Source organism: Solea senegalensis, linkage group LG12 (genome assembly GCF_019176455.1).
Source record: "Solea senegalensis isolate Sse05_10M linkage group LG12, IFAPA_SoseM_1, whole genome shotgun sequence".
Taxonomy (NCBI): Eukaryota; Metazoa; Chordata; class Actinopteri; order Pleuronectiformes; family Soleidae; genus Solea; species Solea senegalensis.
The window spans coordinates 851,118-877,904 of NC_058032.1; the positions used below are offsets into that span (position 1 = coordinate 851,118).

The 26,787-nt window shown below is 41.6% G+C and overlaps 2 protein-coding genes across 3 annotated transcripts; one reads left to right on the forward strand and one right to left on the reverse strand.

Moving 5' to 3' along the window:
- The first annotated feature begins 1,153 nt into the window (after nucleotides 1–1,153).
- On the forward strand, nucleotides 1,154–6,359 carry hvcn1 (hydrogen voltage-gated channel 1). Its single transcript, XM_044040786.1, has 6 exons — nucleotides 1,154–1,214; nucleotides 3,569–3,776; nucleotides 4,089–4,193; nucleotides 4,271–4,502; nucleotides 5,436–5,548; nucleotides 5,620–6,359. The coding sequence occupies exons 2-6, from the start codon at nucleotides 3,600–3,602 to the stop codon at nucleotides 5,674–5,676; spliced, it is 684 nt and encodes a 227-aa protein (XP_043896721.1). The 5' UTR covers nucleotides 1,154–1,214; nucleotides 3,569–3,599; the 3' UTR covers nucleotides 5,677–6,359.
- Nucleotides 6,360–6,489: 130 nt separating this feature from the next.
- On the reverse strand, nucleotides 6,490–12,111 carry tctn1 (tectonic family member 1). 2 transcript variants are annotated; one of them, XM_044040783.1, is made up of 14 exons: nucleotides 11,634–12,111; nucleotides 10,653–10,770; nucleotides 10,451–10,584; nucleotides 10,241–10,383; nucleotides 10,054–10,156; nucleotides 9,636–9,748; nucleotides 9,473–9,493; nucleotides 8,349–8,483; nucleotides 8,136–8,264; nucleotides 7,739–7,830; nucleotides 7,454–7,591; nucleotides 7,217–7,370; nucleotides 6,848–6,979; nucleotides 6,490–6,770 (listed from the first exon to the last, which is right to left on the reverse strand). In XM_044040783.1, exons 1-14 carry the CDS (start codon nucleotides 12,070–12,072, stop codon nucleotides 6,624–6,626), a joined length of 1,998 nt encoding a protein of 665 aa, XP_043896718.1. In that variant the 5' UTR covers nucleotides 12,073–12,111; the 3' UTR covers nucleotides 6,490–6,623. The 2 variants fall into 2 exon arrangements, with proteins under 2 accessions (XP_043896718.1, XP_043896720.1); XM_044040785.1 differs by having other exon boundaries at nucleotides 7,739–7,827; nucleotides 11,634–12,109.
- Between the last annotated feature and the right edge of the window lie 14,676 nt (nucleotides 12,112–26,787).

The window sequence follows — 26,787 nt, forward strand, 5'->3', positions numbered from 1 at the left end:
TATCTGACATCATTATTATTAAAATAAAAAGGTTCTCACTGGTGTCCTAAGTTATTAGTTTGTTCACAGGAAGTGTTGCATTTCCAAGTGGAAGTGTGTGTAACTGAAAGTAAAATGACTTTCAGGTGTAAAGGTTTGGAAAAAGCACAGTTGACTCTAGTCTGTGCAGATGTGAAGAAATGAGACTCTGAGGAAGGATTATCACAAGAGATGCTTGCATCACTGGCTGTTGACCCTCCAGTCCTCTCTCAGCCTCCTCGGCTCTAAAATCATTGTTAAAACATCATGTTTTGATGACTCAGTCATGAGATTAAAAGGCTGAAAGGGCTTGAACACAGTGTGAGCTGCAGTGACTGTGGATCATCAGGTTCTCACAGGTGTGATGACAGTCAGTGTCCACACCTGTTCCTCTGCTTCCTCACAGCAGGGTTTTTACTGCACGTGCACGTACAGTTCAATAAACTGTCTTTACAATGTATTCATTTTTGAAACAATACACATCTTCATACAAAGGTGTCATTGAAAATATTTTTTATTCTGCTTTATCATTTTAGAATAACACTTTATTCTCTAACATTAGGTTTACTCGTTTAGAGTTGTTATAGTTATGCACGTTTTATATACATTAACTACAAATACTGATTTTTGAATGATGGTCACACTAAATGATATTTAAGTGTTTTAACATGGTTCATAACTTCATATTGAGAAGTAAAATAAAAAGTTGATCATTTTGTTTTTAATTCTGAATATTTATGATCATGCTTTATTTATCTTACCACAGTTAATTCTGTTGTGCAGATTTACATGTTCTTTGAGTAAATACTTAAATATGAGTGTATGATATATTGAATGAAAGTGTTTTAGAGGTTCTTGTGTCTATGAATCATGAAAAGTGATTTTCCCGTGTTTTGGGAAACATGGAATACTGAATTTAAAAAGATTTAAACTGATATTGTGTTTTGTTTGTAAAATGTATTTGGTGTCATTTGCATTTTCACACATGAATCTCGTGTGTGTCTGGTTTACAAATGAAAACGTTTTCAATCCGATCCAAAAATCCCTTTGTGTGCGCGCGCGCGCGCCTGTGGATGGAGCAGAGGAAAAGGAGGAGGGGTAGGATAGAGAAAGGGGGCGGGGTTTAATGCTCCAACTTTCTTGACTATTGTCAGAGTCTGTGAGAGAGAAGCATTAAAACACTCACTCAGCTGAAGGTAAGACACGTGACCTGGTCCGCGCGATGGTCGCTGCTGCTGTTACTGCTGCTGTTACTACTACTGCTGCTGCTGTTACTGCTGCTGTGCTGTGCTGCTGCTGCTGCTGCTGTTTCTGCTGCTGTTACTACTGCTGTTGCTGTTGTTACTGCTGCTGCTGCTGTTGCTGCTGCTACTACTGCTGCTGCTGTTACTGCTGCTGTTGTTACTGCTGCTGCTGCTGTTTCTGCTGCAGTGGAAACGCTTGGTTGGCAGAAAAAGCGCAGACGGATGTTTTGATCACGAGATTCAGCCTGTGTTTGTCTTCACTGCTTCTGACTTTTCTTATCGATGACTTGGATCAGTGGTTACTTGTTGATGATGATGATGATGATGATGCAGGAGTCCACTCTGTGTTTCTGCAGCTGCACGTTTTTCAACAGCTTTACCAGAACTTCCCCACACTGATGATTAGTAGTGTTTTATAACCTGTTTCATGTCTTTAATCTTCAGTTTATACCTTGTTTTTTATAAGTTGCAGATACAGAACATGATATCAGAGTTTATTATTGACCACTTCATTAGAAGAGGAAAGTTGGTGCTGGAGAACAGTAATTATACATATTTCATAGGTTTAATACACACATGAATAAATGAAGAATAGATTTATGTACACACATTATTTACAGACAATAATTAGATGAATAAATTAAAGATAAAAGATGAATAACACAAAAAATAAATGAATAAATTCATATCTCAGCTGCCGGCCGTGCTCCTTCAACCACAGTTAGACAAGCTTCTGCCTCATTAGGACCTGGTTTTGGTCCCCATGAGGACTACTGGTCCTGATAAGGTCAGCATTTGAGCCAGGAAATGATCTTAAACAAGTACACATGTACATTGTATCACCTTTTCATTAAAATGCAGAATGTGTTAAATGTCTGCAGCTGGTGAAGCAGCAGGATTCTGACAAACACGTGAAATCAAAGATTTGATTTGAGATCAGAGATACTCTTCATTTCCTGTTCCTGTGTAAATGCTTTGATTGAACTGGTTTTTTTATCTGTGTCCTGTTTATATGCTGAAACACACACACACATATTTAAAATGTCAGAGAACGTCCTGCGTGAACCTTCACTCACGGTGTTTAGTATTGACCACTTCATTAGTACGAGGAAAGTTGGCGCTGGAGAACATTAATTATATATATTTCATAAATGTAATTCACAAATGAATAAATGAAGGAATAGATTTATGTACACACATTATTCTGGTGGAGTTAGTTAGATGGTGAGTTGTGGGCGGTTAGATAGTTATGGGCGGTTAGATTGCGTGAGTTGAGATGGGCGGGCGGAGTTGTGAGTTGGATTTTAGGCGCTGGGCTTAGATGGGCAGTGAGTTGTGGCGCTTGGGTTAGATGGTTGTTAGGTGAGTTGTGGTGCGGTGAGTTGTGAGTTGGGCAGTTAGATGGGAGCTGTTGAGTTGTTGTGGGATGGCGGTGAGTTGTGGGCAGTTAGATGGGCTGAGTTGTGGGTTAGATGGCGCTGAGTTGTGGCGGTTAGATGGATTGTGTTAGATGGGCAGTGAGTTGTGGTTAGATGGGCTGAGTTGTGGGCGGTGAGTTGAGAGTTGTTGAGTTGGAGGTTAGATGGGCTTGTGGGCTGAGTTGTGGGCAGTGAGTTGTGGGTTGGTGAGTTGTGGGTTAGATGGGGTGGTGAGTTGTGGGCGGTTAGATGGGCGGTGCTGTGTGGAGCATGGCTCTTGTGTTTCCTGTGTTGTCTGACGACATCACCGCTGACAGTTAATACGTCGTCTCCTTCTACTTCCGGGTCAAAGCTCGGGAGGAAATGTTGGTGCACGAGCAGAGCTGTTAGCCACTGGTGGTCATGTGACACTGAATGCTTCTGCACACCTTCAGCAAATATCTGGAGTTTCATTGTGTGTGTGTGTGTGTGAAGTCATTTAAATACTTGATAATGTCAATTTGCCCATATTTAAAACAACAATCTTAATATTATCTTAGACATATGTTTAAGCAACAACAAGTTATCTAAACTAAATGTCTTTGGTTTGAGACGTTTCGTACATTCATGGATATTTGTTTGCGTCTAATTAGGACTCACCCACTTCTTCTATCTGATACCAATATTAGTGCAAAACAGTCATTTTAGAGCGTTAATGAACGTATGAAGCTGTTTGAGTCATTTCAAAGAAATATTGTTCTCTCAAAAAAAAAAAAACTCAGACTTTTATTCTGTTTATGAATCTTAAAAAAGTATTTTTACAGTTCTCACACGGTGATGGTGAATGATGGCGATCATGTGGCTCAGGATAATCCAGGATAATGTCTCCTTGTGTGTTTGGGCTGTCAGGTGAGCTGCACTGGGACGTGGTCCGGCTGTGATGGCTCAGTACCTGAGGTATTTCACCACCGTGGGAGACGAGCAGCAGTCGGTTCAGCTTGAAGATGAAGAGCTGCATGTGACGAGCGAGGAGCTGAGCCCGGCCACGGGACAGTTCCCCGCCAAGCTCACCTTCAGGGACGCGCTCAGAAGACTCTACTCCTCAGAGCGCTTTCAGGTGCGGAACTGTTCATCACTTTACTCTAGAAAGTGGGAACATCTCACTACAACTGTCTTTGCTTTGTCTTATTAAAGGGAGAGTTCAGGTGTTATTGTATAAAGCTGTGTTTCCATCGTGGTACAGTACAGTAAAGGCCTGGGACAGAGAACGTTACCGTGTGTGTGTGTGTGTGTGTGTGTGTGTGTGTGTGTGTGTGTGTGCTGTGTGTGTGTGTGTGTGTGCGTGTGTGTGCAGCGTGTGTGTGTGCCGTGTGTGTGCGCCGCGTGTGTGTCTGTGGTGTCTGTGCTGATTCTCTGACGTTGCTTTCAGGTGTTGGTGGTGTGCTTGGTCGTCCTGGACGCCATCTTTGTCCTGGCAGAGCTGCTTATAGACCTGTCTGTGATTAAGCTGGAACATGACCACATTGCTCCTGAGGTGAGACAGAGTCCAGTCGCACAGTTGAACTCACCACCTTGAGTCTTGGTGACTGACCGAGTGTTCTGTTGCTGCAGGTGTTTCACTACCTGAGTCTGGCTCTTCTCACCTTCTTCATGGTGGAGCTGGCTGGGAAGCTGTTTGCCTACCGCCTGGAGTTTTTCTACCACAAGTTTGAGGTGTTCGATGGTTTGGTGGTGGTGGTTTCCTTCGTGTTGGATGTCGTCTTCCTTTTCCATGAAGATGCCTTTGATGGGATGGGTCTGCTCATCCTGCTGAGACTCTGGAGGGTGGCCAGGATCATCAACGGTCAGTGGACTGAACTGTCTGTGTTCACACTGTAAATGTGTTTGAGCTTTATTCAAAGTCAAAAGTAAACATGTTCAGCCTCGTGAGATCAGATCATCACTAAGTCACATGTGTTCATGTGTGAGCTCAAAATGCTGATGTTCTCCATGGACTTTGGTGCAGGAGAATGAGATGTTTACAAAACCGTATCATCTTCACTTTGTGTTAGGAAAAAGGCTGATGGTAGAACACACCTAAGCTGGTGATACAATTCATATAAATCATACTTTGAAACATAAAGAGGAAGAAGTTCCATTATTTCAGGTCTTATCTTATCTCTAAGATTCATTTTTCATAATTCACTTTTCATCTTATATTATGATCTTATATTCTGTAGAAAGATGTTATAGTTTATAACCTCGTGCTATATTTACGTGATGTTCCTCAGTTTTAGGCTGTTTTATCTTCACTATCACTCCATTCTTGACTGACTGGCTCGGATGCTTTGAGAAACGTGTCACACCTTCTGTCTTATATGTTACAATGTTACAAGACTTTTTATGCTGTGCGTCTGTGCTTTGACTTTGTGTGAAACATCATCAACACCAAGTCTACATGTTCTCCATGTTCTCCATGTTCTACATGTTCTACATGTTCTACATGTTCTCTGCTTCTTTTTTGACATTTGCCGCTGGAAACCGCTGACTCTCAAAGTCAGTAGCATTATTGAAAGTTAGCATTAAGTAGCTCTGAATTCAAGTACAGTGTCGGCCTCAAATCTTAAATCATTGTAGTACAAACCCATCATTGTGTTGAAATAATGGTCCTCGTCTGGTGTGTTGATCAGAGTTTGGTGTGGACCTGGTTTGGGTGTGGACCTGCACATTCTTAAGTTTAAGATTTGCTGCTGATTTGGATACGTCGGTGACGGTGTTTGAATGTCATGTACGGCAGGAATCCTGGTGTCAGTGAAAACTCGTGCAGACCAGAGGATCCACAAGCTGAAAGAGAGTTACGACCACCTCGTCCAGAGAGTCACGGAGCTACAGGAGCGCACTGATAAACTGGTGAATCCTCCACTGAAGGTTTAAAATGACCACATGACGTGTTACTGACTCTGTGTCTCCATCTGTGACAGGAACAAGAGAAACAGAGGCTTCAAGACCTCCTGAAGAAACACGCCATCCAATTCTAACTCCTCTAACTTCTAACTGCACAAGGGCTGCAACAAATAATCCTTTTTTGATGATTGGTTTATAATGATTGAGTGTTTTTGTTTTTCTTTGATTTTTTTTCAGCTTCTAAAATGTGAATATTTTCTGGTTTATTTGCTCAGTGTAACAAAATCATTTAAACTGAATAAGTTTGAACATTTTGGGACATTTGACTGAAAGAATCGAGAATCATCGAGAGATTCATCAAAAGAATTGTTGGTTGCAGCCCTCACATACTTTTTTATTTTCAAACCTTACATTTCAACGTTGGCTTTGATTGCAGATGTGATTTCAGTGTCAGTGACTGTTGTGTTGAGTGTGTGTGTGTGTGTGTGTGTGTGTGTGTGTGTGTGTGTGGATCCATGTCCAGCCTTCTTGTCCCATTAGTGTTAGAAACTCTATGAATAGAATGAAAGTCATCAATTTATAAACTTGTATTATTATAAGACCATAACTTAATCACAGCTTCATTTCACATAATGGCACGTGCTTTATGTACAAACCTTATTTAAATGAAGCTTGATTTGAATAATTATACATTACAACGTATGAAATCACATATATGTATGTATATGTATATATATATATATACATATACATACGTATATATGAAATCATATCACAGAAACAGAGTAAAGAAAGCCAGGGGATGAAGGAAATAAAAGTAATAAAGGGAACAGAAAAAGAAGAGGAAGACGATGAAGATCAGTCCAAAGTTGTGTATTTGGTTGTCTACACAAACGTGACATTTAAAAGTACTGTATGTTTTGTAAAAAAAAGTAAAAACATTTAAATTCACATAAAAAGAGATTTATTTAAAAAAATATGAAATAGCCAGAAATCCTTTATACATTATTCACAAATCATACAAAGTAGGTGTTGTAGACGCCGTTGTTAGCATACACTGGTGGGTGGAGCCAGTTTAGGATCAGACGAAAGGGAAAAAGAAGTCATATGGCAGTTTGGCGTTGATGGTGGGCGTGGCTCTGTAACCAGGAAGAGCAGGAGCTGACACCGGTATGAAGGCCACTGACGTTGTTATTGACGTGATGCTGCTGCCGCCAGACAACAGAGTCTGAAGCGGATCAAGACACAGACGCAGTATTACGTTGGTGATGAGACTGGACTTTTCTCTAATAAATCATTTCTCACCAAGCTGCTGGAGTTGCTTTGGATGATTTCTCTGATGCTCACAATCCGAGGCTGGGCGTTCACCAAGGAGCCGTACTTGGTCCATTCGATTTCTAAATGATGTGACAATGGAATGCTGCAACTTTGGGCTTCCTGTAAATAACAAACATACGTAAATGATTTGCTGCGTTGTGCTTGACTATAACTTCAAGTATAGATTCAAGGGCCACAGCAAATAATCAATTATTAATAAATAAATGCTGCGTTAATGTTGCTGTGCAGACTAGTCCTTGGTAAATCTAGTTGCTTGTGTGTTCCCATCGCTAGCAGCGATTCACCTCCGCGGTCTCTCGGGATCTTCTGTGGTGTGTTGTTTCTAAATGTGCTCACCTCAGGACTGAAGCTGGTCTTGATTTGCACCCATTCCATTTGATTGCTTAACGGTGTGTTTCCAAAGGAAGCCACGTACAGTGGATAGTTTGGTCCTCTCAGAACGTCCAGAAGCTGCTGCGAGACCAGGGAGCAGTTGACCACATCCTCCAGTCTGCAGGAACAAGACAAGTTAGCAAACCCATCAAGAAGATAGAAGGGAGCAATTAGCCTTTAGCATCTGTGACGTTATCATGCCTTAATGTGCAGCCAGACACAGAGTCCAGACCAAAAAGGACAGGCGAGCGCTGATGTGGTCCTTTCAGGCAGTCCTGGTCCACAGCAGTGCCCAGAAGAGACAGTGTTTCCCTGGGATCAATGCTTCTGACAATCCCAGTGAGGATGACCGTTAAGAACAAATCCTGATCCATCATCAACCTCTCTGCACACACTGCAAAGAAACCCTGATCCGATTCCCACTGCACACAGCCTGTAAGTGGAGGCCGAGTTAGTGCCGTCCATCATTCAAGAAGTAAAGGATATTCTGGAGTTCTTGATCCAGACACGAGAGGCCTTCCAACCACGTACCCTGGATTCCCGCTGTAGTGAACAGGCACGTCCTCCACATCCTGCTGCTTAACACACACATCACAGTGTTCTCGTGATCTCCTTTCTTTATCTCATCACCAGAATGTTTTGCCACTGACGACAGGAAATGCAGTTCAAAGTCTCAGAAAACATTTTCTCTGGATATTTGTTTCCATGTTACAGCATTTAAAGGGCAACTGCTCAGTTTTTGGTGAATACATGTTTCTGGTTTTCCATCAAACAAGATTTTGCTAAAGGTTAAATCTTCACAAGCTTCTTAATTACACAGGTTTAAAATAGTAGATAACACCTTTAAAACTATGAGAAAAAAACTCTTGTTGGGTGACATTACCTGGACAAATGTGATCTCAAACTCTTGGTTCAGGGGCAGCGACGATGATTTGGAGACAAATCCCAGCAGCAGTGAAACGGTCACATTCATGATTTCACCAGCTGGACTGTACGTCATCACATACACAACCTACACACACAAAAGCTCAATGAGAAAATAATCAAGTGTGTTCAAATGATTACTTCACACACACACACACACACACACACACACCTTCAGCACCACATTAGCACAGATGTCTGAGTTCAGGAGAACCGGAGTGAGATTTTCTTCTCCATTTAACTCCAACTCAGTCTGAGTCCCAGCTGCAGACTGAAGCACGACTGCACCGAGCTCCACAGGAACCACCTGCAACACACACACACACACACATGCATGCATGCACACACACATACACACACACACACACAGTTCATTTATGTTAGTCAGAGTTTAATTTGCTACTTTAAATTCTGTTTTGTTGTCTCATTCTTAGCAAATCACCAATGGTCTAAACATTGTTCTGTTTTTTATATAATGTCTTATATGTATTATTATATTAAATGTTGATATATAATAATATAAAGTTGCATGCTGCAGAGGCTTCTCAGTGAACAGTTAAAGGACTTCCTTTTTCTTGTGAACAATGAAAGAAATGATTTTGTCTGTCTTCCCGTTGCAGAACTTCACCTCACACTCGTGTCTCTGTTGTCTTGTTGCATTATGTGAAGACATATTTGTCTTACTACATTTCCTGGTGACAACACACACACACACACACACACACGTTTGACTGCTGCTCTTTAGTCGTTGTCATTACATTATTTATTATATGGTCATGTCATGACCTTCAATAACAAACCACAGACAGTGAAGTTTGGGACGCCACAATGACAAATGTAGTAAGATAACCAAAGAGAAATGAGGATAAACCAGTGAAAGAGAAGAAATCTATAGCAGAATAATAAATGCTTAATAATGATTCAAATAATGAGATTATAGAAGAGGGGAATAGTAAAAGCAGAAGAGTAGAAACAAAACTACTCAACTCAAAACTGCTAAACATGCACTAATGGAGACGGTCAAAGGAAGAGAGATTAATATATAAATCAATTCAAAAGTAATGTTTGCATTAAGATTCTCTTGTAATGTCAGTGGACACGTATAAGCTCATTTTCTTCACTTCTCTTCATTTATGAACTTCAATTGTTCATAAAGTGTCTTTGGTTTTGTTTATATTGTCTATATCCTGCCTTTATTGTCATATTTATTTACATATTTATTATTAATGTTGTTGTGTTGGTAATGAACAGTCGAGTTGTCTCAGTGTTAAAGAACAAAATCTAGTGAATACTTACTGCTGCATCTTCATTCTTCGCCTGTAAGTTAACAAACAAAACAGAAGTAAACCATTTTAAAGCTTAAGCATCTGTTGTTATTTATTTAGGAAGTCTGACTTTAATCAAATGTGCTGCAGCATTTCTTTAGTTACAGAAAGGAGAGAATTCAGCTGTGACTCACAGCAAAGAGCTGGGTGTTAGTGTAGGTGTCCATTTTGAGGGCCGGCAGACTCTGGCAGTCCTGATCCAGGACCACACGCCGGGAACACGCTCGGATCTCGTCTTTCAAAAACGCTGTCAAGGCCAGATGTTGAAGGTTAAAGTGAAAACTATCAAAAAAACCTAAGAAATACTTTTTAATTCTAATGTTTGGAATAAGAAACAAGCACTTTGTATGACGACGTGATGAAATAATTAGAACTTCTGTTTGTGTAGAAACTTGAATATTTTGCATTTGTGGCTTGTTTGTACTTGGTTCATGTGACTGATGATGTACATGTCAGTATGTGCGCTTCGTACTGCCCTCTGGTGTTCATGAGGATGACGACACAGAGAACGTGGGAGCAAAGCAGCACATTCAGCAGTAGAACATGAGTTACCTGCAGGATTTCTATCCACACAGTCAGCAGTGACACCAGGAGCTGGAAGCCAGAAGATCCCTCTGTCTCCACGTCGCCCGCTCGTCCTCATCTCCTCTCCATACTGACGACAGAAGCAGTCAGTGGACGACAAACGCCACAATCTGAGTTACACACAGGTGAACAGTTCCAGGTGAACGACTCCTACCTCGTATCCCGCAGAGGCCTGGAGCCCTGCAGCGGCCGCTCGGTCCTCCAGGCCGAACACAGAGTCAGTGAACTGTTTAAACAGTGAATCAAAGTTGCTGTCGGTTGGAAGAGCAGGTGAAGGATGAGAAAATCCATCAACACCTGCAAACAACAACACATGAGAAACAAGACCCTGCTCATAAATAACACCAAAGAACCAAGGACTTACGGTTCTGTGAGTGAATGCAGAAAACATCCGAACTGCTCTCCGTCCTCACAGACGACTGCAGCTCTGAGTATCCATAGATGGAGGTGCCTAACGAGTACGCTGCCATGGGGGGGCTGCACAGCTGCTTGTTTCCACTGCGAACAACGACGGATCAACACGACGCACGACATCAGTGCATGGAAGACGTGAGCTGGTGACTCACCTGACCGTGGTCACAGAGCAGCGCGTGAACAGAGCCACCTCCTCGCCACAGTCTCTGTCACAGCAGCAGTTCATGTCACACATGCTGCTGTGCTCGTCACAGGGACACAACCTGCCAACTGACACACACACACACACACACTCAGTGCTGCCGCTCTTCATATTTAATATAAAACATTTATTCAGCTTTCATTTATGAGCTTTAATGTCTAAACTGTGGGATTCATTTTAAAGACCAAGGGCTGGAAATGAAAGTCACTGTGTTTCGCATGAACGTCACAACAACACGGTCTCAAAGATTGTTATTACTATGCTTGCAAAGGTACAGCATATAGCAATGATGCTATCAAGGAAGGGGCTGAGTGGGCTACTAACATAATGTTCAGTGATACTGTATACTGTGTACTGTACACAGTATAATGTACACAGTATAATGTATACTGTGTACATTATACTGTGGTGCCTCTTTGTTAGTAAAACCAAGGCCTTTTATAGCTTATATGAACACTTTTTGTTCTCTGGTACAGAGAGAGAGACTCAGAGACTGATGTAACGGGACAGCGTACATGAATGAATGAATGAATGAATGAACATTTCTGTAAATCATCAGTTAACCAGAAGTCTATTTTTCATCTGTAGTCACTGAACATCATGTTTTCAGTCAAGCTCAAAGTAAAAATGTTGAAAATAATAACTGTGCCTGTGAAAGGTCACAGTTTTCAGCTGTTAATAATGATCACACAGTATCGGCTCAGTTCGGCTCAGTTCGGTTCATGTTCGGTTCATGTTCGGTAGGAAGGACACTGTGACACTGGGAAGCTAAATGGAACGCAGCCATCATTCATTTGTATTTTTATTTACTGTCAGTTGATGATGTCTGTTCTACTGTGACCTCACATGTCATGGGACGGTTAACTAGCACTTTATACTCATTAACTAAAACTAAACTAGCAGATTAACAGTAAGAGCGTCAGCTGCTCACCGTCAGTAGCAGCAGTGAGGAGACTGCCGGACTCCGTCAGCGGCTCCGCGGCTGCCGTTGGCAGAGTGGGCTCGGGCTCCTCCGTGGGCTCCTCCGTGGGCTCCTCCGTGGGCTCCTCCGCGCGCTCCTCCGTGGGCTCCTCCGCGCGCTCGGGCTCCTCCGTGGGCCCCGCCGTGGGCTCCGAGCCCGAGCCCGCGGGATCCTCCGCGGGCTCCGACCCCGAGCCGGCGGGCTCCGGTGTCGGCAGCACGGTCCCGGGACTCGGTGTCGGGTCCGTGTCTGCGGGTGTCGCCCTATTAGCGTCGGTAACGTTAACTGTGACCGCAGTAGTAGAGTTTAGGTCGGAGCTCGGTCCGCTCCCCACTGCTTGGACACCATTAAACGACAGAAACAAATATATGTCCATGAAGAACCATAACAAGGCAGCTTTGGCCGCCATTTCTGTTTAATCCGTTGCTATGGTTCTTTTTCTTCTTCTTTTTCTTCCTCCTCTTCTTCTTCTTCGTTTATTCTCTCACGCGGTTCAATCTATCGCCGCCTAACGTCGGTTTAAGGTAATGATAGATAGATACTTGATTGATCCCGAATCATGCAGTTGTACATTCATTCTCACATTGGATCAACAATAATTAGAATATTGAATGACAAATAAAATATCTACATTAAAATGTGTAATAAATATTCTATGAATAAATACATATAACACGACAGGATGAGACAGACAGATTATATTTTCAGCAGCAAAGTCTGGATTTGTTAAAACACGCGTGGAGCTGAGTTTGAGACAGTCCAGTAAGAGGAAGTGTGATGATGTCAGAGATTATTACAGCTGCACTGTATTCAGGACTTTGATGTAGTCACAACTCTGATCACATGACACTGACATGTCTGTGGCTCTGTTGTAAGCAATTCAATTCAATTCAATTTTATTTGTATAAAATCATAACATACATTATCTCAAGCAAAGCATGAATTAATGACAACAACTTGAATTTTGCTTTCACAGGTCGTTCCTCTGTGCTGCTGTTAGACTGAACAACACACTCTGCACTGTAAATGTGATGATTGTGTCATGTTTACACTGTAAATGTGATGATTGTGTCATGTCTGCACTGTAAATGTGATGATTGTGTCATGTTTACACTGTAAATGTGATGATTGTGTCATGCTGCACTGTAAATACTGTAAATGTGATTGATGTGTCATGTGTCATGTCTGCACTGTAAATGTGATGATTGTGTCATGTTTACACTGTAAATGTGATTAACTGTAATGTGATGATTGTGTCATGTTTACTGTAAATGTGATTGTGTCATGTTTACACTGTAAATGTGATGACTGTAAATGTGATGATTGTCTACACTGTAAATGTAATGATTGTGTAATGTATGCACTGTAAATGTGATGATTGTGTCATGTTTACTGTAAATGTGATGATTGTGTCATGTTGACTGTGATGATTGTGATGTATGCATTGTGATATTTACACTGTAAATGTGATGATTGTGTCAATAAATGTGATGATTGTGTCATGTTGTACATGTGATTGTGTCATGTATGATTGTGTAATGTCTACACTGTAAATGTGATGATTGTCATGTCTGCACTGTAAATGTGATGATTGTGTCATGTTTACACTGTAAATGTGAGGATTGTGTCATGTCTACACTGTAAATGTGATGATTGTGTAATGTATGCACTGTAAATGTGATGATTGTGTCATGTCTACACTGTAAATGTGATGATTGTGTAATGTTTACACTGTAAATGTGATGATTGTGTCCGCTGCACTGTGAATGTGATGATTGTGTCATGTTTACACTGTAAATGTGATGATTGTGTCATGTAAATGTGATGATTGTGTAATGTATGCACTGTAAATGTGATGATTGTCATGTCTACACTGTAAATGTGATGATTGTGTATGTGTGATGTGGTAAATGTGATGATTGTGTAATGTATGCACTGTAAATGTGATGTCATGTTTACACTGTAAATGTGATGATTGTGTCATGTCTACACTGTAAATGTGATGATTGTGTAATGTATGCACTGTAAATGTGATGATGTGTGATGATTGTGTCATGTTTACACTGTAAATGTGATGATTGTAATGTATGCACTGTAAATGTGATGATTGTGTCATGTTTACACTGTAAATGTGATGATTGTGTCATGTTTACATTGTAAATGTGATGAATGTCTGCACTGTAAATGTGATGATTGTGTCATGTTTACACTGTAAATGTGATGATTGTGTCACGTCTGCACTGTGAATGTGAGGATTGTGTCATGTTTACACTGTAAATGTGATGATTGTGTAATGTCTACACTGTATGTCTGCACTGTAAATGTGATGATTGTGTCATGTTTACACTGTAAATGTGAGGATTGTGTCATGTCTACACTGTAAATGTGATGATTGTGTAATGTACTGTAAATGTGATGATTGTGTCATGTCTACACTGTAAATGTGATGATTGTAATGTTTACACTGTAAATGTGATGGTGGCACTGTGAATGTGATGATTGTGTCATGTTTACACTGTAAATGTGATGATTGTGTCATGTCTACACTGTAAATGTGATGATTGTGTCATGTATGCACTGTAAATGTGATGATTGTGTAATGTTTACACTGTAAATGTGATGATTGTGTCATGTCTACACTGTAAATGTGATGATTGTGTCATGTATGCACTGTAAATGTGATGATTGTGTAATGTTTACACTGTAAATGTGATGATTGTGTCATGTCTGCACTGTAAATGTGATGATTGTGTATGTTTACACTGTAAATGATGATTGTGTCATGTCTGTGTAAATGTGATGATGTCTGTTTACACTGTAAATGTGATGATTGTGTCACGTCTGCACTGTAAATGTGATGATTGTGTCATGTCTGCACTGTAAATGTGATGATTGTGTCATGTTGATTTTTATTATGCTGAAAATAAATGATGATCATATATTATTATTATTATTATATATACTATAACAATACTATATATACTAATATACTAATATTTATCATACCAGCATGTGTGTTATTAATAGGGCACAGGGAAACTGAAGCAGACAGCTGTGCCGTCTATTTTCATCTTTCTAGCACATGTGAATCTCACCATTGTTCTCTTTGTGTTTTCATATTGATAATTAGGTCATTATTAACATATTTAGACAAACGTATGTGATGAGGACACAGCTGATGTTGACTCTGAAATCTCTGAAATCACTCAAACATAAAGTGCTTATTTTTTAATCCAGTGAATTTACTTTCAATGTATTTTGTGTATTTAATTCATTTTTTATTCATTCAGAAGCTGCAGCTGCTTTAATGAACGATTCTTCTTCTTTATCTATTCTATTTGTACATTAATGTGTAACATGGGTGTGGTTAACCTTCCACGTGTTCCTCTGGTGTTTGTTGGTATTGGCTCCTCCAGCTGTCCGTCTGTACGTCCATCCAATCACCAGCTCCACCTGTTTTCACCTTAAACCCTATGGACTGCAGCTTCTTCCTGCTTTGAGCACATGTGCCACTTGCTGCCCTGAACTGAACGATCACTCCTTCCAAACCAAGTTTGTTCCTCTGAATCCACTGGACGACTGCACATTTGAGTCTATACATGGACAGACACCCCCCACCACCACCACCACCACCGCAACCCTGTGGAGGATAATAATAATGGATGAAGTGGACAGACCTGCAGTGGAACATTGGTAAGCAATTGTTTGTGAACATTGAATTCAGAAAAGTGTGGAAGGCACTGAGTGGCTCATATTTGTGATGGTGAGCTAAAGCTAAAGGAAGAACCTTGAAGGAAAAAGAGAGAAAATGTTTGACTCCCAGTTGAAAACTGGGTATATATATACACATACACACACAAAATAGCATTTGTTACTTTAAAAGGCCTATAGGAAATAATTGTTATGTGACTTGTCGCCATGAGAGGGCAGCACAGGATCAGTGAACTCATCCTGACTCTCTCCTGTGATACTTTCTGATAAATACTCATGATCGACTTCCGTTTCAAAAGTAACAAAATGACAATTCACGACGGCTTGTAATCCGCTAGTATAAATAAATAAATAAATAAATAAACTTACTCTCATTGGTTGGTTAAGCACATAAATAAATTGTAAAGAAAGTCATATGAAGTTCAGCTCAGCTGCTAAAATACTGTGTTCTCTGTTTCAGAAGCTGAAACTAGAGAATGTTAAGTGTTTTTCACTCACATGTTTCTGAAGCTGTAGTTTATGATGAGACTGTGATGTTGATCCATGTCTTCATTTAAATGACTTTGTGGCTTTGTTGTGTTAGTGCTGTTTCTCATTGTGTGTGTTTTTCTGTCCTGACAACACTGAATAATACTGTAAATAATACATTGATTTTCACACAGTATTGATAGTAATGCGATGATATAAAACTCGATACTGCTGGTAATCCCTGTACAATCCTGTATATCTCATGTGTCACTATACAAATGAATATCAGCAGAAGCATCTTTGCTGAGTCATGTTTAGTTCTTTTTTGTGGGAGAAGAATATTTCTTACACATCTGGAGAATGATCTCTTTGTTTTGGCTCTAAATTCATATTTAGAGTTTGTGATCTCGGAATCAGACACGAAAAGTGATATCGTGCCATCCCTAAATATTAATATTACTGTTCAACAAATCAGTATTGTTGTTGTTATTTATATATATATATATATATATATATATATATATATATATATATATGCATATACATAAAATGTGACTTGTGTTTGAGCACAGCCAAAGCCCCTGACCAAACACAGACATCCTATTGCCCTCTTGATTCAAATCTGACTCTGTGACCTTTGACCCTCCATCTCTCTCATCTTGTGAATCTTGTGAAAGTCAAACACTTTCCCACCATCACTGACTGTATTTAAACATCACAGCTCTGTCTGTCTGTCTGTCTGTCTGTCTGTCTGTCTCCTGCTCGTTAATTCATTCTCAAAGAACCATTAAGGCAGCGGGGACTTCGATCACTGATGAATATTTTCAAATGAAGTCTTTGTGGATATTATCTAACTGTCAGGAGGAGACACACACACACACACACACACACACACATAGTCACTGAGGTGGGGCACGGCCATTGAACGATGAACACACAGGTTATCACAAGGTCACCATCTCACTTGTGTTAATGTGTGTGTGCTGGTTGGGTCGCAGTGAGAGGGAAGGAGTCTAATTAGAACATTAATTAAGAGGCAAACGGCTTATTGAATAAATCCTGTGCTCATTAAGAGCTCTCTCTCTCACACACACACACACACATACACATACACACACACACACAGAGAGCAGACAGCCTCCTCCTCTCTGTGCTGCAGTAACTTTGGTCTAATAGAGCACTTACTTACTTACTCTCAGCAGAGATGACAGTGAAGTGACACACATGTTAGTCCAGAGTCACAATCTTTCACATTTAAAAAAGCAGGGCCCGATATCATGTCTAATAATAATAATAATAATAATAATAATAATAATAATAATGACAATAACAATAACAACAATAATAACAATAATAGTAACAATAATAAAGCCATAAATTACATGATGTTTCTGGGGGATCCTGACATGTTGTCACCCTTTTGTTGGCTTTAATCTCAAATGTTAATCTCAGAAGAATGAAGAAGAACTGTGTTCTTTTTCACTTAATGAGCAGTGACCTCACTCACTCACTCGCTCACTCACTCACTCACTCACTCACTCACTTCTACCACGTAAAGGTCACAAGTTTCCTCTCGACTTTGGTGCAGGAGAGTGAGCTGTTGCTCCTCCTGGCAGCCTCCAGGCTCACGGATCATGCTGAGCACAGTCAGCTGTATGTAAGACGCTGACTCTGCAAGTATCTCATGCAACGATACACACAGTCAGCAACAACCATGCAGTGTCACAACAGATGTGAAAATAACCAGAATCCTCCTTTAACTGCTGACCACCTGATGATAAGAAAAGAAAAGGTGACTTCCTGTGTGCCCTTCACTGTGCTGTGTAGCATGTAGCGTAGCTTCACAGGAAGCAACTGTGTGTCCTTTGCTGTAAATCAGTTATATTTCCTGATGTCTGTCAGTGTGTGTGTGTGTGTGTGTGTGTGTGTGTGTGTGTGTGTGTGTGTGTGTGTGTGTGTGTGTGTGTGTGTGTGTGTGTGTGTGTGTGTGTGTGTGTGTGTGTGTGTGTGTGTGTGTGTGTGTGTGTGTGTGTGTGTGTGTGTGTGTGTGTGTGTGTGTGTGTGTGTGTGTGTGTCTGTGTGTGTGTGTGTGCGTGTGTGTGTGTGTGTGTGTGTGTGTGTGTGTGTGTGTGTGTGTGTGTGTGTGTGTGTGTGTGTGTGTGTGTAGTGTGTGTGTGTGTGTGTGTAGTGTATCATGTCCCAGTGCTGCAGAGCATCACCTCTGCTCCACTAATCCTCTCAGCCTTTGTCTCTCTCTCTGTTTCTGTCTCCATTTATCTGTCCATCTCTCATCAGGTCATCGTCTCTACTGTCTCACCTCTGTCTCTCTCTCTCTCTGTCTCCCCCTCCCTCCCTCTCTCCCTCCCTGTGCATGGCTGGTGAACTGTATCGCCGCTCTTCAGAGTTTTCAGATGTATTCAGATGTTTAACCGTTGCATTGCTGCAGTTTTCACATCGCGTGTGTTTCACTCTCCTCCACAGACAGTGACGATGACTGTGTTGTGTTTTGGATGTAACATCTATGCATCTATTCTCTACGGCTTTGTCGTCCACATGAGGGTCGCAGGGGGAAGCTGTGTCCGTCCCAGCTGACAGGGCGAGAGGTGGCTCACACTGTGTGTGACCGGCACACTTCTATTTATTTATTGTTTGTTTTTCATATTAATTCTGTTTATGGCATGTGCTTTTATTTAGAAATCCTTGAGTAAGGGGAAGTTGTCTCTGCATGGTTCTCACGTGAGTGAAAGCTGCAGCATCTCATGACACCTGTGCAACAATCACAAGGAACAAAGTCGGGACTTTAAGCCTTTTTTTCTTCATGCTGGGAATTCATTTTTTATTTCTTCTGTTCTACTGTTTAAAGAAAGCGTCTCAGTTTTGACTGAGCTTCGTGAGATTACTAAATAAACACTAATTCTATACAGTTCCACTTTCTATTGCTGTGTTAATATGAACTAGACTGTCACAACCATCATGTTCATTCATTTGTAAACGTTAGTAACTTTCACTAAACTGCAGCCATGTTACTTATAACAATGCTAACTGTTACTTTACAAGGAAAACTGCCATCACATTTTCACTTATTATTAATTATTATTATTTCATGAATTGACTCCATGTTGTGCTTTTTTAATGGAGCAAACCGCTTTTGTAATGGCTATAAAAACACCCCCACCATTACATGCAGATTTATTTACTGCATCCTCACATTAAGATGATAAAAGATAGAGACAGTGATGAGTGGAATATTAATCTTATCTCACCTTTATTCTCTATCTCTGTCTTTCAGTCTGTCCAGATAGTATCACGTTATCTCCTCTCACACTGCCGCATGTGTGTGTCTCTGTGTGTGTGTCTGTGTGTGTGTCTGTGTGTGTGTGTGTAGGTCACAGTGTTTTGCCTTTGTCCTGTCACAAAGGTCACTGTGTGTTTGTCTATATGTATGTATGTATGTGTATATATATACACATACATACATATATAGAACATACATAGACAAACACACTGACCTGTGACATATATATGTACATGTACATATATATGTACATGTACATATATATGTACCATGTGGTACATATATATGTATATATATGTACATGTGGCATATATACCACATGTACATATATATGTACATGTGGTACATATATATGTACATGTACATATATATGTACCACATGTACATATATATGTACATGTGGTACATATATATGTACATGTGGTATATACATGTGGTTTGTACCTGTTATTACGTTCAAATATGAATTTGTGAATATACCATTGACGTAAAGAGCTTAAAGGCCGTTGTTAACATATCGCAGACCGTGGTATACTGGAGTGTCAGGGTCCTGTAGTATCTGACTTGACCATCGGGTGGCAGTACAAGTCTGGACGCAGAGAATTGGACGCATTCCTATACCAAAGAAGAAGAGAAGGCTGGGACGAGTGTCTTTGGCGACGACTTCTGTTGTTGAAATGGTTTTGGTGTTTGCAGTTGTGTCGGCGCGTGCTGTGCAGAACCAGGACCTTCATGTCTGAGTGAGATCATGTAAAAACACAGATGTTCTGTATTCTGCAGCTGTCTCTGCCTAATGTCTGATGTTGGAAAATGCCAAGCAGTGGGCTGAGACCCGAGTGAGGAGAGGAGCGTTGTCGGGAGATGAAACGCTGATTTTTATGTATAATTTCAATAGATTTGCACCTGGATTAACACATAACTACTAGATACACATAGACTAGATCATAATTCTAACTCAGAGTAGATTTGTACTTTCATTAGTGTAAATGTTGTCATTAATCCCTGAGTCAGTGAGACTGATTCACTGACCACATTCTGGTGCTAACATTTCAAACTCACTGGAAACCCTGTAGATGTCCTGTGTGATGGGCTGGAGGCGGGGCTTAACGCGATGGGTCACTCGCATCATGTCACAGATGTGGAAGACATTAATTTCACTTTCACTGTAGTTTGACGACTTCCACAGTTCACATTCATTTCACTGATATTTCTGACAGAATTCTAAGTTTGAAGTCAAAGTCTAATTTTAAGCGTCTAAACAAAGATTTGACATTTAAGGAGTTAATGGTTGAAGGTTCCCATAGCTTTGTAAACCTCTGTACATGCAGCTGTCTGATTAGAATCACTTCAGGTCAACGGTGTCCCATGTTTTATTGATCAGTTCAATAAATACATAATCGCTGCAACTGCATCACATCCATCAAACCCACGACTGAGCACATCCTGTTTTTAACATCACTGGTCTAACTTTAATATACATACAGTAGATGAACAGTGAATTATCCATCACGACAAAGACCTTGGCTTTGCCAGATTTCCATCCAGTTATTACTGGTTATTACTGCCAATGAAAATATGAAAAGCCAGCAGCTGATTTATCCCCAGCAGCCGCGCGTGCGTGCATGTGTGTGTGTGTGTGTGTGTGTGTGCGTGTGTGTGTGTGTGTGTGTGTGTGAGAGCTCAGCTCATTTCACTCACAAACAGCAGTGCTGTGATTTACACTGACCACTCTTTTAATAGAGCTCGCCATGGTCAGATTTAAACTAGCCAGATTAATCAACTAAACATTCAATATCTCCATTCAGCAGGCGAGCGCGGCGAGCGCGGCGCCCTCACGCCTCCTCCACATGAATTTTCCGGGAGATTTCTCTATTGATCGACAGACGGATGATTTGTGAGATACATTGTGTGAGAGATCAATACACATCCAGTCAATCGCTGCGAGGGAGAAATGAACTGTGGTGACACGAAGGCCAAAAAGTCAAGTCTGCGTGTCGTCTCACACACTGAATTAAGAGGGGCCAGGTTTCCAGCTGTGCCAGGGAATAGAACCGGCAACCTTTCAGTCTTAATGCTCCAAAGCTGCAATGCTTCAAAAAGCCAATGAGATTTAATAAAGGAGGGAGGCACAGAGGCTGAGGAGACAGCAGGGTGGCCATTGACTTTTACAGCAGACACACACACACACACACACACACACACACACACACACACACACACACACACACACACACACACACAGTTATTTCACTGGGGTTCCACTTTGCTGCTTCACTCTCTCTGCTCTGCAGGGAGAACTACTGTGTGTGTGTGTGTGTGTGTGTGTGTGTGTGTGTACATGTACTGTGTGTGTGTGTGTGTGTACATGTGTGTGTGTGTGTGTGTGTGTGTGTGTAAGAACAGTGAGGTTAGAGCTGTGTCAAAGCCAAAGCGGATGATGAATAGCATTGGTTTAGTTTGTCATTACAGACGGGCGTTTTATGTAGGGGTCAACTCTAATGGAGGAGAGGAGGAGAAGAGAGGAGAAGAGAGGAGGATTTTGAGAGCGTTAAATTAAATCTTTAACTAAAAGTCTTGAGTCCGACTAGCGCCCCCTAGAGGACGCAGTCCTCATTATGCTTCAGAGTGTCAGTGCTGGAGGGCGCAAACAACTATTCACAGCTCTAGAACTGAGGCTAATGTGGTGTTTGCCCTCGGGATGACGCTGTAACGTCACTGCATGCACAGATTATTATTATATGTACCATTCTGTCTGTTTACTGACATTAAATATACTTTTAATTCTGCTCAGCGGACATTAAGAGCAGCCTGTGGCAAAGTGGAGAGGGAACTTGGCTTGTAACCGGAAGGTTGCCGGTTCAAGTCCCCACCAGGTCGAAACGGCTGGGGTACCCCTGAGCAAGGTACCCAATCCCCATTGCTCCCTGCGCTGCTCCTAATTCTAGGATTATTTCTCTTAATTCTAGGAGGATTAATAAAGTATCTAAAATTAAAAAATCCTGATGGTGTTTATCACTGAAGATGAATGAAGAACGTCTCAGTTACAGAGAAGAAGAAGAAGAAAACACACGGACAAACCAGACGATGAGATGGAGGAAAGAAGGGATAAATAAGTGCAGGAAAACAGTGTTAAAGGACATAATCACTGTGGTCACTGTGGGTGATGGGGCATGAAAGACCACACACACACACACACAGTGACCTCCCTGTTCTGCCAACCCTGTCAGGCTGCTGCTGCTGAAGCTGCTGCTGAAGCTGCTGCTGAAGCTGCTGCTGCTGCTGCTGCTGCTGAAGCTGCTGCTGCTGAAGCTGCTGCTGCTGCTGCTGCTGAAGCTGAAGCTGCTGCTGCTGACAGGCAGGATATTTAAGTCATTTCCACCAATCAGCTGCTGGTCAGTGTAATAAGAAAGAGGCAGAGTGTGTGTTTGAGAGAACAACACTGAGACACAGAGAGAGGGTGACAGATGTGCTCTCGTTGTTTTAAATTACACTCTGTTCTCTACAGGTGAATAACCCTTCACCTACACACACACACACACACACACATCGTTGACTAACATTATTTTCCTGTCCCAAACATAATCTCTATTGGCCATTAGCTAATCTAAGCTAAGTCTAACGACCAACGTGGGCTCATTTCACTTCACCTCACTTGCATGTATCCATATGATCACTGAGTAAAATGTCCTTGATATTGTTTATGAAAACTTTATGCAAGTGAATGCATGATATTCATCATTTAAATGGTAAATTGCATAAAATGTTAATATGGTAGCCCTCCATATTATTAGCTCTCGGTCTCGAAAAGGTTGGTGACCCCTGATTTAACCACAGGCCTGATTTATTGCAAACATGCACAGTCTACGCTGCTCTGTGCACGTCATGGTTGTTCACTGCAGTTTAAAGTTGACCCTAATTCAACAGCTTGAGAGTCTTTGTGACGGTTAAATGATGTGTGATGTCTCCTCTGTTCTCCTCAGAACTGAGCTCATCACACTTTGGTAACAGAAAACCAGAGGGAGGTGCAAGTATGAATAGTTTACACAGCTAAGCTTAACCTTAAATCAGGCTTTACTTCACTATGTCTTCACCTTATAATGGAAGGGTATGAAATTTATGGGATTTGCTTTTGTCCCCACATCACGAGTTAGATCTGATCGACTGCACACACACACACACACACACACACACACACACACACACACACACACACACACACACACTCACACACACACACACACACACACACTCACACACACACTCACACAGGGTCCGTGGCTGTGCGCTGTGAGACAGAACCACGCAGGCGAGCAGGCGTCTGCTGGCTGACCAACCTTGTTATTAACTCACGGCCCAAACACAAGCACACGGAGCGTCTGTCACAGGGCCGGCTCTCTGCCTGCGGGGCCACACCAGGGGACACCTCCATGTGTTTGTAAAGCAGCAGCACTCAGGGGAGGCAGGGCTACACACTGTACATGCATGACAGTGCTGTTTTCATTAGCACTGAGTGACCGGGTCTGGATCAGTGGTTTCTTCAGAAGCAGCAGCAGCAGCCTCACATCTGCAGCAGCAGCAGCAGCCTCACATCTGCAGCAGCAGCAGTTTTAGATCATTTTCATATTAATATAATATTAATATCTTGATAGAATTGCCCATATTCTCCAGGAGAGATGCAGTGAAACAGTCACGTCATAAACACACAGGTGGTCTGAACGCCGTCACAGGAAGTCGTGTGTGCTTCCTTCTCTTGTGTTGGAGTGATGTTTGCAGCGTGTGAACATGTGAACGTGCGTGTGTTTAAAACTGAATCTAAAAGTACAGTCAACTGTCGTCACCTTGTCCTTCACCTGTGTTTAGATAATACTCTGCAGCTCTGTCGCCAACATGGCCGCCACAGGCTCTCTCATCCTAAAGTCCTCTGTATTGGCCTGGAATATTGTCTAAGCCTTAAGGGAGTGTGTGTTTTTGTGCTGATGGGAGGTGTGTGTTGGTGTCGGTCAGTCAGTGTAATGTTGTGGGTTCAAGCGCAGCCCTCAGCTGGAAGTCATCTCACCTCTGCCTACGCTGGGGCAACAGGGTCAATATGGTATTTTACCAACAGGAAAGTGATTCTCCGCAGCTGTCAGCATCTATCAAGCTCAATCACACACACACACACACACACACACACAGGTCAGCCACTCAGCCACACACACACACACACCCATGAAAGCACAGGCACACGGGGGTCAGCCACTCATAAAGCCGTAAACAACAGAAAATGGTATGTGTCTGAAAAAGTGTCAGCTCAATTGGATTGTGCAAACACTGCTGTGTTTGTGCACAGCTCCTTTATTTTCTCTGTCCATGTTGATATGTCTTCTATCCTTTGTGCCCGCCTCCAGCTTTTTACCCCATCTGAAGGCGATCTGAGCTGCTGATGCTCATGGCTGTAGTTTTCCTCCTTTTACTCACCAGATGAGCTCCACTTTCTGTCTTATCTGTGCTGTGAATGTGAATCACTGTGTCGCAGCAAAATTCACCAAACACTCCTCCATAGTTTTTTTGAAAAGAAAACGTGTCGCTGTGACTAAAGCAATTAGGAAAATACAGGGTTATATACAGTATGTATACATGTGTACATGTGTACTGCATGTGTGTGTGTGTGTGTGTAAATCCAATGAATGACTATGATTTTAAATGTGATTATAGATTTGATCTTCATTCAAATGTGACTTGCACATGAGTGCGTCTGCATGTGTCAGTCACACATTTCCCTGTTGTTCAGTCTTGTTATGTCATGTGACTTCTTACACAACAGAACATGATACAATAACACAGGCGTCAGTGTAACGTCATCATGTTTCATGAGCAGTGACATCATCATTCTTACATTGTGTATGTGTGTGTGTGTGTGTGTGTTTTCATAGAACTGCTACAGACACAGACCTGTGTTGTCTAATGGGATGAATTGTGCTGCGAGTGTGTGTGTGTGTGTGTGTGTGTGTGATTTAGATGTTCAACCCTATATTCTCTCTGCCATCTTCATTGTTTTATCTCACACACACACACACACACACACACAGCTGACAGGCCTATCCCGGCTAATAGATAGTATTTTAAATCATATTACCTCCATTACAAACTGTTTTATTGTCCGTCTACATCTGTCAGAGCGCTGAGTGGCTGTGATGCAGAGCTGCATCGTCTCTCCTCCGCTCTGATGGTATCTGTTCAGAGGGAATTGAAGCCGTGACGCTGTAAGACACACTGTATATCAGACAGAGGGAGGACACAGGTAAAGATGGACTGTGAAGATTCCTCCACACTCAGCTCATGGTTAGCAAGGACAAGTTCAGTCAAGGGCAACTGGACGTCAATCAATCCATTTTTATTTGTACAGCAAAATGCAACGTCAACAAATAATCAAATAAAAACCTTTAAAGCACAACAATATAGTATGTTTACATCATGATGGTTAGGGGCTGTCTCCACTGCCCCCTACTGTCTGTGAGAGGAAAAGCAGACGCCAACCCAGACTCCTCAGATGAGCAGAATAATTCTGAGCTTGACAGATTAGGGTTTTCCTCCCTGACACACAAACACGGCCTCCTGCCCTCTCACATCTGTTGGAGCCACGTGTTGAGAGTCACTGGTGACGCGTCTGAGTTTGTGTTGTTGTCGTGTTTGACGTCTCCTCGAGCGTCAGACCCGTGTTTGACATCATGAGGAAAGTTTGAATTATATTTCAACTTTCACCACAACAACATAGATTCATTGGTTCTGTTTTACAATCTTTAAAGAAACACAGATTCATTATTTGTGTTTTAAAAGTATTTTCAAAATTTGGGTCACGTAAATTGAACAGAAACAACTCACGTTTTTCCCTTTCCTTACTTCTGCAAACATAAACATATTTATGGGCATTTTCTAAATATTACACAGTGGACCTTGAAATGACATAACTCTCATTAAACTGGTTCACCTGAGTTTAAATAACTCATTGTCTTGTGTGGAGTGTTTCAGTGTGGTTTAATACAGGACCTGTTCTGGTGTTTCCATTAGTTCTTGTAATAATAATGATGTAATAACCAGCACCAACCGTCCGGTGCAGTAAAACCAGCTCCACCCACGACCGTCACGTCACTCCCATGAGCCCGCAGTGTTTCCTCAAACAAAACTCGACGTCTTGTTGAGACAAACGGACACAAACCGAGCTGCTGGATCTCCTCCACTGTTGCCTGTTGTGTCACGTTCAATACTATTGTCTGTTGTCGTTGCACCAGTACAGCGTCAGGCACAGCCCACACCCCGCCAAAGTAAAGGTTCTGTTCTTAGTTGAAATGACCCAGGACTTTACCGTTCCAAACTGAACCGTACCATGATGGAAACACAGCATTAAGTTCAGTGTGAGTCAGAAAAGTCTAATGACGAGTGACAGTGAACACAACTCAGCATCTTAATATCAGCTTTTCTTCAACCGCGTTCATTTATTACTTTAATTCACATCTTTTTTTAAATGACAGAGTTCCTACACTTGTGCTGCAGAGAGGTCGTGAGGTTACTGAGCGCTGATTTAACCAGTGCGTCCAGCACATGTGACCATGTGACTGGGAACGAGCAGCCGTTCAACATGGAGACGGGGAATGCATCAGCGTGTTGATGCAT

What these genes read in the sequence shown, in the direction of transcription:
- tctn1 (XM_044040783.1), bottom strand. Translation starts at nt 12,072, where the DNA reads ATGGCGGCCAAAGCTGCCTTGTTATGGTTCTTCATGGACATATATTTG. An exon ending in CTAACACCCAGCTCTTTGCT is followed by an intron (nt 9,494 to 9,635) that starts GTGAGTCACAGC and finishes GTTAACTTACAG; the next exon opens with GCGAAGAATGAAGATGCAGC. An exon ending in TCTGGATCAAGAACTCCAGA is followed by an intron (nt 7,592 to 7,738) that starts ATATCCTTTACT and finishes GGTCATCCTCAC; the next exon opens with TGGGATTGTCAGAAGCATTG.
- hvcn1 (XM_044040786.1), top strand. Translation starts at nt 3,600, where the DNA reads ATGGCTCAGTACCTGAGGTATTTCACCACCGTGGGAGACGAGCAGCAG. An exon ending in ACTCCTCAGAGCGCTTTCAG is followed by an intron (nt 3,777 to 4,088) that starts GTGCGGAACTGT and finishes CGTTGCTTTCAG; the next exon opens with GTGTTGGTGGTGTGCTTGGT. An exon ending in ATGACCACATTGCTCCTGAG is followed by an intron (nt 4,194 to 4,270) that starts GTGAGACAGAGT and finishes CTGTTGCTGCAG; the next exon opens with GTGTTTCACTACCTGAGTCT.